Genomic DNA, 14028 nt, shown 5'->3' with positions numbered 1-14028 from the left:
GCAGGACAAAGGTCTAGAAGGCATTAAAATAATACATATTTAAGATACAGACAGAGACATTGGTTTCACAATATAACGTTACAGCAATCATAATGCAAACATTCGGAGAAAAAAACCTGCATAAATTACGACAAAAACGAGATATTCTAAACGTAAAACAAGAAATATGTTATTGACAAGAGACGCGGATCATCTACATTTAAATAAAGCTTTACAAGCGGTGTTCCCGTAATGTACCGTAAACCACTCAATAAGCGCGCATCTGAACCTAAACGGCGGCTGGCTTGACCGTGTATTTTCAAACCGCGGCTGGCTTGACCGCAGTCGCTTGCTTGCGCATCCAGTGTAAAAGCACAAAAACGCCAACGAACAAGTGACATTTTTATGTCATATGAATAAACTGTTTTTAAGCGTAATGCACCGCAACAGTATAGTGACCTCCAAATGACAGTTACGCCAGTGCATGCGCGAGTCTCATTTTGCGTTTGATCACTGACCACCGACATTAGAAACACTGAAGAGCGATCACGCGCAGTCGCGCATCACAATGAAATGTGATTAATGATAACGGTCGCATTAAAAACTCACGCAGGCCAGGGAATCATTATTTATACAGCCATGAAAAGATTAATGCAGAACTTAAAAACATACAACCACTGAATGAAGAGAAAGAGAGATGCGCTTGCAAAACTGGACATTGATCAGCCACAATATATTTGTCTCTCCATTTTCGTATTAGCCTACTTTCGGGGATCGACAAGTAACGTCTCAAAGATCGACCAGTCGATCGCGATCGACGGGTTGGCGACCACTGCTGTATAGACTGTTTAAGGGACAGCTTTTTCTTGAAGATATCTCAGTTATGAGTAGTTTGGGAATCATAAAGATTTTAACATTTATGCTTTCTATCCTGATGCCAATTCACATTTCCAGTTCCTTAAGAATAACATTTCAGTTTTCCTTCATGTTTGAATTGTGTTTTTTCATTGTTATAGCTCTTGATATTAGTTATTCGATGTGTTATTTGGGGTTCATTAATCTTTGACCCCTGCATGTGCAGACAGCCTGACTGAGGTCACTGCCCTCAACATGTTCTCCGGCCATGAGGTTCCAGTCGTTATATCTGGCAGAAATGAGTTCAAAGGACATCTAGACACTGTGATAGGTGAGTTGGTGTTCATGTGTGCCAACGGTTGTTTGTATTGAATGATTTTAAACCCTTAAGGCCATTGCACATTGAGTCCGAAATTTGCGCACGTTATATAGTGGAAGTCGAAGCATAGTATACAGGTGCATCTAAACAAATTAGAATGTCGTGGAAAAGTTCATTTATTTCAGTAATTCAACCCAAATTGCGAAACCCAATGTGAAACCCAAAATCTAAGTGGGTTTTTGTTAAATGTGAGCCAAAATCATCACAATTAAAAGAACCAAAGACTTAAACTACTTCAGTCTGTGTGGATTGAATTTATTTACACGAATTTTACAATTTGAGTTGAATTACTGAAATAAATGAACTTTTCCACGACATTCTAATTAATTGAGATGCACCTGTATATATATACACAAATGGCAGAATTTTTCCCAAAACATTAACATTTTAATATTTGTTATTTTGTTAAAGAATTGACAACATTCAAGGTTTAATTTAACCATTTTAGCTCTACGATACATATCTTAATGTTTTTGAATTGCGAATTTGCAATATTTTCTTACTCCCTTAGAATTTAGTACTAGATTTTTAGAAGATATGTCCCTTTATCATATTAGACATCCATGTTTGTCGTTATTCTGCACAATCAGGAGATACAAAATATCAAACTTAAACTTCTTTTTTTCTCAGATGTTTTGCTTAAAGGAACAGTTCACCCAAAAATGACAATTCTGTGTTCATTTACTCGCCCTCAAGTCGTTCCAAATCTGTATACATTTCTTTGTTCTGATGAACACAAAGTAAGATATTTGGGAAAATGCTTGTAAACAAACAGTTCTTGGCCACTATTGACTACCATTGTAGGGAACAATTCCTTGTAAATGTCTTTGTTCTGTTGAACACAAACGAAGATATTTTGAAGAATGTAGGAAAGCAAACAGTTCTTGTGCACATTTGACTACCATTGTCATGTTTCCAACTATGGTAGTCAATGGTGGCCAAGAACTTTTTGGTTACAAGCATTCTTCCAAATATCGTTCTCATTTTTCATTGGAACAAATAAATGTATACAGATTTGGAACAACTCGAGGGTGAGTAAATGATGAGTTTTGGGGTGAACTGTTCCTTTAAGGCTGATTATTTTGTTATTTCTAGATATTTTTAAATGTGTCCAAATACCCTTTGGGCTCTACATGTTATGGGCCACTGTTTGTTTATTTTATTTTTAACAGGCATCCCCGATAGCAATGAGGAGGATGCAAAACTGGCTCAGTCTCTGGGTTTGAGCTGGAACTCTGTTCTGAAGACACAGAAAGATGGATCTGTGACTTTAATAAACTCAGCTGAGGTACACTCACCATCACAGCTCTACACACTGAATACTGTATGTTGCTGACTGTAACCTCTGATCAACTCTCTTGCTGTAGTTCACAGGTCAAAGCCATGAAGTAGCTTTTAATTCTATTACCAAAGAAGCCCAGCAGAGGAAAGTTGGCGGATACCTCACTAGTACAAAGCTGCGTGATTGGCTAATCTCAAGGCAGCGTTTCTGGGGTACGCCCATTCCCATAGTTCATTGCAGGTCATGTGGGCCTGTAGCAGTTACGGAAGAGGACCTGCCAGTCGTTCTGCCTAAAATACCCCACCTCATCGGGAAAGGGGAATCACCCCTGAAGACCGCAGAGGATTGGCTGAGATGCCAGTGTCCGAGGTAAGACTTGAAACTTGTTCTGTTTGAAAGAGAAAGGCAGTGCAAACATGTTGCAGGTTGACTTCATACCTGCATCTTCACTTGAGCACCAGGACTTTTTGTATTATTCATGCACTTACCACTGTAGGCCTTGAATTGGCCTACAGTGCCAAATATCAAATATCTTTTTACATTGATAGATCAAGTATCACATGTTTGAGATAATAAAAATGAGACTTTGTTTCCTCTCACTATAAAGTCCGACAAGCACCACAAAAGCTCTTTTTATCAGAGCTTTGTGTGATGGAATAATTTATCCTCTCTTGTCTGAAGCCATGAACTCCCACTTGATCGTGTGCAGTGCCGACAGACTCGGCCAGATCTCATTGTTTCAAATCTCATCAAAACAGTGGAGTTCAGACTTAGAAGTGGCTTGTTTCTAGGAGTTCTGGTCCCCTGGAGGCTACCGGGATCATTACCACTGAGTCATGGAGCGACTGAAGATGTGTGTAGAGATAGCACCCTCTCGGTGTGAAGGGTATTAATAGATCATCTCTGACCATGAAGCACACTTATCCAAGTGTCACAGTAGCTGAAACCTGCTGACACTTTAAACAAAATCCTGTGTTTGATGTTCATAAGAGTGCAAAAAAATTTTTCCATACGTTTTATCCACATGCAAATTTCTTCCTATGTATACACCAACTTTTTAGTAATCGATTATGATTGTGATTAAATTTACTCACTAAAAGTATCTAAACGTCTCACTCACAAAGTTAGAATAACTAAACTAAAGGCAAACAAAATATATATTTATATATATTTATATGTGAGTAATATATAGCCTTTTTGAGATAAACGCATCAGAATCTTTTCTATTGTGTGTCTACGTTGTCTACGTTGTGATGAGCTCAGTATTTTGATTGCAATAATATCCTATAAATATTCCTATAATAATATATTTTAATATAAAAAAACGTAAAAGAAAAAAATGGATAATTGTTAAATGGTTAGATCTGGTCCTTGAGTCTGATGTTGTGCTGTGTTCTATTGTAAAACTGTTTCTGTGAAACTATATTGTTTGGTGGAGCAATCTTTTTTTTTTTAATATAATTCTATTTTATTTGCTGTGTATTGATTTTATTACACCGGGCTATGAATATGGAATAGCCGTTTTATAAATGCAATAAACCGAGGTTTACAATGATTTTAAAACCACGCCCCAGTGATTTTGTTTATCCACGCCCCATAGCTGTTATAGGCCGTTTCTTCGGATGCACGCACCTGGCCCGAATTTTACTTCCTTTCTGTGTTTGTTTATTGGTCTGGCTAGTGGCTAATAATATAACTATTTTTAATTTATATTAATATTCATTTATATTATTATTTTTTTGTATAATAATTGTATTAAACTAACAATTTGCTGAATTTTGTTGTATGTTAATTTTTTAAGTAAACAATTTGTTAAATGGGTCATGTAATTGTTGCGTTAATTAAACCAAAAACATATTCAGTTACACAATGCTGGAACATCAATTATTTTGGTTGGTGTGGCATTTTTATTGCCACAATGTGGTTGGTGTGACATTGTGGCGTTTTATTTCATAAAATGCTACGAAATCTGTGCCCCCCCCAGTTTGATAACCACTGGTTTAAGCTATGATAAAGCTAAGCATTTCATGCCTGAGTTGCACAGTACGTTTGAGGGCAGAGCAATGCAGAAAGGGGCGTGTTCCTGTTGTGCAGTAGTGTTGTCGATTTTAAATAACAACAACAGTTGTAAGAAATCGATTACCTTGCCTTTAAGTGCGTGAAGTGTCCAGAGATTTTGTCTGAGATTTTAGCAGACGTACATCATCCTGCGTGCATATAGTATATTTATATACAGGCCTGGGGAGTAACAAAATACATGTAACTTAGTTACGTATTTAAAATACAAAATTTGAGTAACTGTATTTCATTACAGTTACTTTTTAAATGGTGGTAATCAAATTACAGTTACATCTGAAAAGTATTTTTAGATTACCAAAGTGATTACTTGGAATTTCAATGGCATTTATTTCATTTAAACTTTATATTAACTGTAACAGGCAATTCATGTAAACAGCAATCGTTGATTCTCTGAGCACTTTTCCACCATCGCGCCAAATCGTTCTTGTTGCTTAATCGTTCCACTCTGTGCCGATCCATGCCAGCCGGTACGTAAATGGTTTCATTTTCCACCGCAGGGCTGATAACAGATTTTTTTAGAATGTAAAGACAAACGCGTCACACGCTGCCTTGGTAAACACAAGAGACTGAGCTATAACGGCTCTGCGCGCATTCATTAGCACGATTATAGAACCGTGCTGAAAATTCCGAGCTGAGAACAGTTTGTAATCGTGTCGTGTCGAAGGCTCACATGGAAACATAACTGTATAACCGTTTCAGACTGTGCTTAGAACGATTCGGCGCGATGGTGGAAAAGCGCTCTCTGTAAAAGCATCCCAAACTACAGTTCTGCTCATTTTCATGCCCCTCGCAGAATATGCAAAATTGGAATAATTTTAACAAAATAAGAGGGATCTGGGTTCATAGAAATTGCATATTAATTTTATTTAGCACTGTTCTGAATAAGCTATTTCACGCAATATAAGTTTTCAAATACTCCATTACCCAATTTGAGCCAATTTATACAAATTGCCACATAAAAATGTTTAATGTCTTTAATGTCTGTGGTTACCTAAATGATCAACGACTGTTTTCATGTTTTGCGAGTCTCTTGTGTCATGGCTCTGCTTCATTTAGTCATGTTTTTCTTGGTCCTGTAGCAGAGTCATGACAAAGCCTTTGGTTATGTGTGGAGAGAAACATATTATTGTCCTTTTGACAATAATATACGTTCTCTCCAGTGTCTTGTCATTTGCCCCACTCCTCTCGTTTCCTTGTTATCTTTCCCTGAGTGTTTTATTACCCACACCTGCCCTGTGTCATTATCCCTCGTTTGTCTTCCCCTATAAATACCCTCTTGTTTCTTTGTCTTGTGTTCGTGGATTACGTTGTGTATGCGTGTACTTCGTTTGGTGTGTTGTTACCCTTGTTCCTGTTCTCTGCCTTGTCCGTGAATCGTGAGTTTTGTGTGTTGCCTTGTTTACCCTGTCGTGTTTTTTTGTAAGACGTTTGGTCGAGTTTTTGAGTTAGGTTTTTTGCTTCTCTTGTTTTATGTTTTGCCCCCACTTGGGAAGTCTTTTGTTTTATATATATATATATCTCAGTTTCGTTTTCCCCATTGTGGGTGTTTTTGTTTGTGTATTATAAAGCTTTGTGTTAACCCCTTCACCTTGTGCCTGCATCTGGGTTCTCTTCTGCACCACAATCATGACAGAATCCACGAACCGAAAATGAACCCAGCAGGCAGCACCTCGGCCTCTACCAGGCGGGAGTTGGCCGATTGGTGGCAGACAACGTCAACCCTGATCCAGAAGGGTGACGGCCCGATTCCACCCCAGGGCAATCAACTCTGGCGGAGTATGCCCGACATCTGCGTCTCGGAGGGGCTTTCTGCCAGAGGCGCTTTTCAATGCATACTTCCTGGCGGGTCTCGTCGAACCTCCTCCTCGGGCCATTCGCGAGAGGATGATCCGAGGATCCTTCCAGGAGCTGCTGAGTGGCCTCCCCGTCAGCTCCTCTCCTGACGCTCCACGCTCCTGCCTAGCGTCCATCCCGGAAGGTTGCGTCATGGGTGTCGTGGCCCTGGGGAGTTCAACGGCAGCCTCTCCATCGTCCACCAGCCTCGTTGGCAAGCGGGGGAGACGTGAGTCCTGGGGTCCACGTCTGAGGAGTCCAGCCGAGCCAGCCGCACCCTTTGCCTCTTTCCTTCAGCCGACCTCCAGGCGGGTGGCTCGGCTGAAGAGAAAGAGGCAGCGGCGGGCAGCGCGGACTCCCTCCCTGCCGGTGCAGAGCCGGTGTCCAGTCCGGTAATCCAGTCGGCATCCAGTCGGCTCCAGTCGGCGTCCAGCCCGATGTCCAGTCCGGTGCAGCCGGCGTCCAGTCCGGTGATCCAGCCGGCGTCCAGTCCGGTGATCCAGCCGGCGTCCAGTCCGGTGATCCAGCCGGCGTCCAGCCCGGTGATCCAGCCGGCGTCCAGCCCGGTGATCCAGCCGGCTCCAGCGTGATCCAGCCGGCGTCCAGTCCGGTGATCCAGCCGGCGTCCAGTCCGGTGATCCAGCCGGCGTCCAGTCCGGTGATCCAGCCGGCGTCAAGCCAGCCGGCCTTCCAGCCGGCGTCAAGCCATGTCCAGCCGGCCTTCCAGCCGGCGTCAAGCCCTGTCCAGCCGGCCTTCCAGCCGGCGTCAAGCCTGTCCAGCCGGCCTTCCAGCCGGGTCAAGCCTGTCCAGCCGGCCTTCCAGCCGGGTCAAGCCTTTTCCAGCCGGCCTTCCAGCCGGCGTCAAGCCTGTCCAGCCGGCCTTCCAGCCGGCACAGCCCTTCCAGCCGGCCTTCCAGCCGGCCCCTGGGAACTGCCCAGGGCCAAAGACTGTCCCCCCAGGACTCCCCTAATCCCCAGGACTCGCGCCCTCGAGCGCAGCCGGGGACTGGGACTTCTTCCCACCTCCCTGGACTGCCCCCTATGGGCCTCTGGTTTGGCCCCCCCTCCCATGTTTGTTGTTTTTATTGGCTCACCCTAGTCCTGTTATTTTTTGTCTGTCTGCCACTGATTTTGTTTTCCATGTTTTGTCTGTTCATGTCACTGTCTCAGTCGGTCTTGTCTCGTCCGTCTACCCCTTGGTGAGCACCTGGAGGTGCTCATTAAAGGGGGGGCTTCTGTCATGGCTCTGCTTCATTTAGTCATGTTTTTCTTGGTCCTGTAGCAGAGTCATGACAAAGCTCTTTGGTTATGTGTGGAGAGAAACATATTATTGTCCTTTTGACAATAATATACGTTCTCTCCAGTGTCTTGTCATTTGCCCCACTCCTCTCGTTTCCTTGTTATCTTTCCCTGAGTGTTTTATTACCCACACCTGCCCTGTGTCATTATCCCTCGTTTGTCTTCCCCTATAAATACCCTCTTGTTTCTTTGTCTTGTGTTCGTGGATTTCGTTGTGTATGCGTGTACTTCGTTTGGTGTGTTGTTACCCTTGTTCCTGTTCTCTGCCTTGTCCGTGAATCGTGAGTTTTGTGTGTTGTCGTGTTTTTTTGTAAGACGTTTGGTCGAGTTTTTGAGTTAGGTTTTTTGCTTCTCTTGTTTTACGTTTTGCCCCCACGTGGGAAGTCTTTTGTTTTATATATATATATATATATATATCTCAGTTTCGTTTTCCCCATTGTGGGTGTTTTTGTTTCGTGTATTAATAAAGCTTTGTTGTGTTAACCCCTTCACTGCCTGCCTGCATCTGGGTTCTTCTTTCATTGTGATCCATGACACCTTGTTTAAGTAATTTGTTTAGGTAATTGCGACTTTTTATCTCAGAGTTCTTTTAACTCACAAATCTGATTTATTTTCTCATAATTGCGAGCTTGAGAAAAAAACTCTGAATTGCTATAAAGTTATAAAGTCAGAATTGCATGAAATAAACTTACTATACAAATGTCAAAATTGCGAGATCTCGCAATTGTGAGTTTTTCATGCAATTCTGATTTCATGAGTTTAAATCTCGCAATTCTGAAAAAACAAAATTTAAATGTTTTTATTTAGTGATGGAAACAAGTTTCCATGAAACACAATGCATTCAGAGAAGGAAGTGAAAATGTTTAAACAGGATGATGTGTAAAGATTTTTTATTTTGTTTATAGATATTTTTTTCATTTAGTTATGCCCTTCACATTAAGCATGTATAACCACATGTTTCCCAGAAGACAAAATAAGTACATTTAGCCTCCAATTCAAAAATGTTTACACACCCCAGCTCTTAATGCATTGTGCTGCCTTTTTGAGCTTCAGCATTTTTCCTTTTCTTTTTTCTAAGTTTGTGCTTTAAGATATATTGTGGGAAACTAATGTTGTTTAAAATAAAATCCAGAGGAAAGCCAAGTCCTCTGTTTGGTGATCCCTTTGTGTTACGTACCTTATCAGTATTCTAAAGTATTTCGATTAAGTTACAGAACTTGTGTAATCTAACGAAATATGTTACAAATTACTTTTTAAAGCATGTATTTTGTAATCTGTAGTGAAATACATTTTAAAAGTAACCTTCCCAGCCCTGTTTATATACTACAAAATGGCGTAGAATAGTGCATAAGTGCGCGATTTGGGACGTACCTATAGACTCGCATAAATTGCAATTTCAATCTTCCTGTAGTTCGCATCAATTCACAAATTGCAAAAATCAACAGATAATAAATAGAAGAAAACCATTTATTTATTTTCTATAAATAGAATATAGAGTTATATCAGATATATCAGTTTACTCGGTGACGGTTGTGACGGTTCAAAAACTAGAGGCAAAAAAACCTACAGTGTAGTTTATAACTTATGTTTATAACTAGGACAACCAGAATTAGAAACATCTCTAAGTGAAGTCTTGGTGGTGTGAATGCAGCTTCAGAAATCAGCTGCCTATGTAGACAAAGATAACAACAACAGATAGCAAGGCAACTCATTGGGTTTTGAAACATAGTCAATAAGTATGGACTGTTTTTGTGTTTGACAACCATCAACCATCAAATTATAACCGTTTAGATCTTAGCATCAGGTGTTTTTTAAGACAAATTCATTTTAAAATCTTTCTGAGGAGTCCAAATAGATATTTAACGGGTAGAATAATTCAACTCACAACATTTTTGTTGGCGAGCACTTCTTTTGTTGATGAGGAGATTAAGACTTCAAAGAAAATCACCTCGGTTCTTTAAATGAACACATATATTCATCTGAGCAGCTGTCGAGAGAGAATGAGACTGAAGGAGATTGAAAAGTGATGGAGCTTATCTGCTTCAGCCTTGAGAGAAAGAGAAATCATTTCCTGAGCTGTGATAATGTCTCCGGTCCTGTTGTTAGAAGTTTAATTGAATCCAAGCCAAAACAAAAAAACAGCAGCTGACAAGAAAAGCATCTTTCATCCGGCATTGGCTGTTGATTACACATAAAAATAAAACAGCCACAAAGCTTGGTTTCCTGTAGATGTCTGCCAAGTTCCACATGATGAGTTTGACATGATTTTAAGGACCTTTGCCTGGTTGCAAGAAACCCCTAAGAAAACCCTTAGTAACAATACTGTTACAATTTGAATTAAGGGTTTTCTTACCCTAAGGGGTTTCTTGCAACCGGGCCCTTACATCATTGTGCTGTTATAACACCACATCATTTCAGCTTCAGGCGGCATGCCTACAGACTGCTCATGGGCCATTTTATGCACACAGAAATGGCAAAAGCTTTATTAAACCTGCAGGGTCTAATTCATGTCTCTAAACAAGATCTAAATTGATTGAACTGTGAATCTTGGTTTTGGGGACAAAAAAAGCTGCAGTGTGACTTTTGTGAGAGTCGAATGATTGACCAGCGCATTACAAGCACTTTCCATTTACGCAAAAAAACATTTTACTGTATCTTAACTGTCAATAAATTAAATGTGTAGAATACTATATTGTCAATATACTGTACATGTTAAATAATAAAAAAAGGAGTTGCCAATGTTCATATATGGAAAAAATTTGCACTTGGTTCATATAAATAGAAATGTATTGTTTAATATATTGCATTATATTTTCCAGTATATTTGCATAGATTTGTATTTTGTAAGGGTTATTTGCATCTCTGCATTAGTCTTCTAAAAAATCAATAGCAATTCGATTAAATAGTTAAATAGTTGGGATAGTTCACCAAAAATGAAAATTCTTTATAATTTCTTCACTCTCTTGTAATTTTTGAACCTGTATGACTTTCCTTCTTCTGCAGAACATAATAGAGGATATTTTAAAGAATGTTGGTAACCGAACAATGGCGGTACCCATTGACTTGCACTGGTTTTGTGTCTATACAATAAAAGTGATAGGTACCGCCGTTGTTCTGTTACCAACTTTTCTCAAAATATCTTCTTTTGGGTTCTGCAGAAGAAAGTCATACAGGATTGAAATGACCAGAGGGTGAGTCATTTTTGGGTGAACTTCCTCTGCAAGATCCTCCTGAGATTGTTTACCTTGTGATTTGATGAGGAAGTGCCCTCTATTTTTGTTCAGATGGAACGTGGATCCAGACGTTTTTGGATATACAGTGTTAAACAGATGCTATGTCCCCACATCCAGTATTTTGGCAGATTGATTACTAAAGTTTTACTCCAAATATTAGACCAAAGTTAATTTTTGGTTACTATGGTTTTACGGTTAATATAGTTAAACCATGGTTAATTTGAATCTCAATGGTTGGTTTATCTCCGATTCACACTTAAATTTGTTCTAGATCAGTAGATACTTTCATACAGAAACACTATATGAAGTCATTAATTGGGATGCTGGGCGGCTTCAGGTTTTGGACACAGCGTCTCTTTCACTCATGTTCTTTTGTTCCTAACACCTCTCCGCTGTCATCACCTGACCTGCAGTCTCCGGTCAGTGTGTGTCTAATGGCTTCCTCCATGAGAGTTTTTGTCAATAATGAGCTGAAAAAGTAAAGAAACAAANCGTCAAGCCATGTCCAGCCGGCCTTCCAGCCGGCGTCAAGCCATGTCCAGCCGGCCTTCCAGCCGGCGTCAAGCCATGTCCAGCCGGCCTTCCAGCCGGCGTCAAGCCATGTCCAGCCGGCCTTCCAGCCGGCGTCAAGCCATGTCCAGCCGGCCTTCCAGCCGGCGTCAAGCCATGTCCAGCCGGCCTTCCAGCCGGCGTCAAGCCATGTCCAGCCGGCCTTCCAGCCGGCGTCAAGCCATGTCCAGCCGGCCTTCCAGCCGGCGTCAAGCCATGTCCAGCCGGCCTTCCAGCCGGCGTCAAGCCATGTCCAGCCGGCCTTCCAGCCGGCGTCAAGCCATGTCCAGCCGGCCTTCCAGCCGGCGTCAAGCCATGTCCAGCCGGCCTTCCAGCCGGCGTCAAGCCATGTCCAGCCGGCCTTCCAGCCGGCGTCAAGCCATGTCCAGCCGGCCTTCCAGCCGGCGTCAAGCCATGTCCAGCCGGCCTTCCAGCCGGCGTCAAGCCATGTCCAGCCGGCCTTCCAGCCGGCGTCAAGCCATGTCCAGCCGGCCTTCCAGCCGGCGTCAAGCCATGTCCAGCCGGCCTTCCAGCCGGCGTCAAGCCATGTCCAGCCGGCCTTCCAGCCGGCGTCAAGCCATGTCCAGCCGGCCTTCCAGCCGGCGTCAAGCCATGTCCAGCCGGCCTTCCAGCCGGCGTCAAGCCATGTCCAGCCGGCCTTCCAGCCGGCGTCAAGCCATGTCCAGCCGGCCTTCCAGCCGGCGTCAAGCCATGTCCAGCCGGCCTTCCAGCCGGCGTCAAGCCATGTCCAGCCGGCCTTCCAGCCGGCGTCAAGCCATGTCCAGCCGGCCTTCCAGCCGGCGTCAAGCCATGTCCAGCCGGCCTTCCAGCCGGCGTCAAGCCATGTCCAGCCGGCCTTCCAGCCGGCGTCAAGCCATGTCCAGCCGGCCTTCCAGCCGGCGTCAAGCCATGTCCAGCCGGCCTTCCAGCCGGCGTCAAGCCATGTCCAGCCGGCCTTCCAGCCGGCGTCAAGCCATGTCCAGCCGGCCTTCCAGCCGGCGTCAAGCCATGTCCAGCCGGCCTTCCAGCCGGCGTCAAGCCATGTCCAGCCGGCCTTCCAGCCGGCGTCAAGCCATGTCCAGCCGGCCTTCCAGCCGGCGTCAAGCCATGTCCAGCCGGCCTTCCAGCCGGCGTCAAGCCATGTCCAGCCGGCCTTCCAGCCGGCGTCAAGCCATGTCCAGCCGGCCTTCCAGCCGGCGTCAAGCCATGTCCAGCCGGCCTTCCAGCCGGCGTCAAGCCATGTCCAGCCGGCCTTCCAGCCGGCGTCAAGCCATGTCCAGCCGGCCTTCCAGCCGGCGTCAAGCCATGTCCAGCCGGCCTTCCAGCCGGCGTCAAGCCATGTCCAGCCGGCCTTCCAGCCGGCGTCAAGCCATGTCCAGCCGGCCTTCCAGCCGGCGTCAAGCCATGTCCAGCCGGCCTTCCAGCCGGCGTCAAGCCATGTCCAGCCGGCCTTCCAGCCGGCGTCAAGCCCTGTCCAGCCGGCGTCAAGCCCTGTCCAGCCGGCCCCTGGGAAACTGCCAGGGCCAAAGACTGTCCCCCCAGGACTCCCCCTAAGTCCCCCAGGACTCCGCGCCCTCGAGCGCAGCCGGGGACTGGGACTTCTCCCCACCTCCCTTTTGGACTGCCCTCTATGGGCCCTTGTTTGGCCCCACCCCCACTCCCATGTTTGTTGTTTTTATTGGCTCACCCTAGTCCTGTTATTATTTTGTCGTGTCTGCCACTGATTTTGTTTTCCATGTTTTGTCTGTTCATGTCACTGTCTCAGTCGGTCTTGTCTCGTCCGTCTACCCCTTGGTGAGCACCTGGAGGTGCTCATTAAAGGGGGGGCTTCTGTCATGGCTCTGCTTCATTTAGTCATGTTTTTCTTGGTCCTGTAGCAGAGTCATGACAAAGCCTTTGGTTATGTGTGGAGAGAAACATATTATTGTCCTTTTGAGAATAATATACGTTCTCTCCAGTGTCTTGTCATTTGCCCCACTCCTCTCATTTCCTTGTTATCTTTCCCTGAGTGTTTTATTACCCACACCTGCCCTGTGTCATTATCCCTCGTTTGTCTTCCCCTATAAATACCCTCTTGTTTCTTTGTCTTGTGTTCGTGGATTTCGTTGTGTATGCGTGTACTTCGTTTGGTGTGTTGTTACCCTTGTTCCTGTTCTCTGCCTTGTCCGTGAATCGTGAGTTTTGTGTGTTGTCGTGTTTTTTTGTAAGACGTTTGGTCGAGTTTTTGAGTTAGGTTTTTTGCTTCTCTTGTTTTACGTTTTGCCCCCACGTGGGAAGTCTTTTGTTTTATATATATATATATATATATATCTCAGTTTCGTTTTCCCCATTGTGGGTGTTTTTGTTTCGTGTATTAATAAAGCTTTGTTGTGTTAACCCCTTCACTGCCTGCCTGCATCTGGGTTCTTCTTTCATTGTGATCCATGACACCTTGTTTAAGTAATTTGTTTAGGTAATTGCGACTTTTTATCTCAGAGTTCTTTTAACTCACAAATCTGATTTATTTTCTCATAATTGCGAGCTTGAGAAAAAAACTCTGA

The 14028-nt window shown here is 43.7% G+C and overlaps 1 protein-coding gene across 2 annotated transcripts in view; it reads left to right on the top strand.

Moving 5' to 3' along the window:
* Positions 1-14028, top strand: part of lars2 (leucyl-tRNA synthetase 2, mitochondrial) — a 98616-nt gene that overhangs the window by 53083 nt on the left and 31505 nt on the right. For both annotated transcript variants that reach the window (XM_057339875.1, XM_057339874.1), the window contains exons 10-12: positions 1061-1165; positions 2386-2501; positions 2581-2864. In XM_057339875.1, the coding sequence (XP_057195858.1) occupies positions 1061-1165; positions 2386-2501; positions 2581-2864 (505 nt within the window). The remainder of the gene's footprint in view (positions 1-1060; positions 1166-2385; positions 2502-2580; positions 2865-14028) is intronic.

Source organism: Triplophysa rosa, linkage group LG8 (assembly GCF_024868665.1).
Source record: "Triplophysa rosa linkage group LG8, Trosa_1v2, whole genome shotgun sequence".
NCBI lineage: Eukaryota > Metazoa > Chordata > Actinopteri > Cypriniformes > Nemacheilidae > Triplophysa > Triplophysa rosa.
Note: the sequence above shows the minus strand (reverse complement) of the source record. Positions and strands in the feature narration are given on the sequence as shown.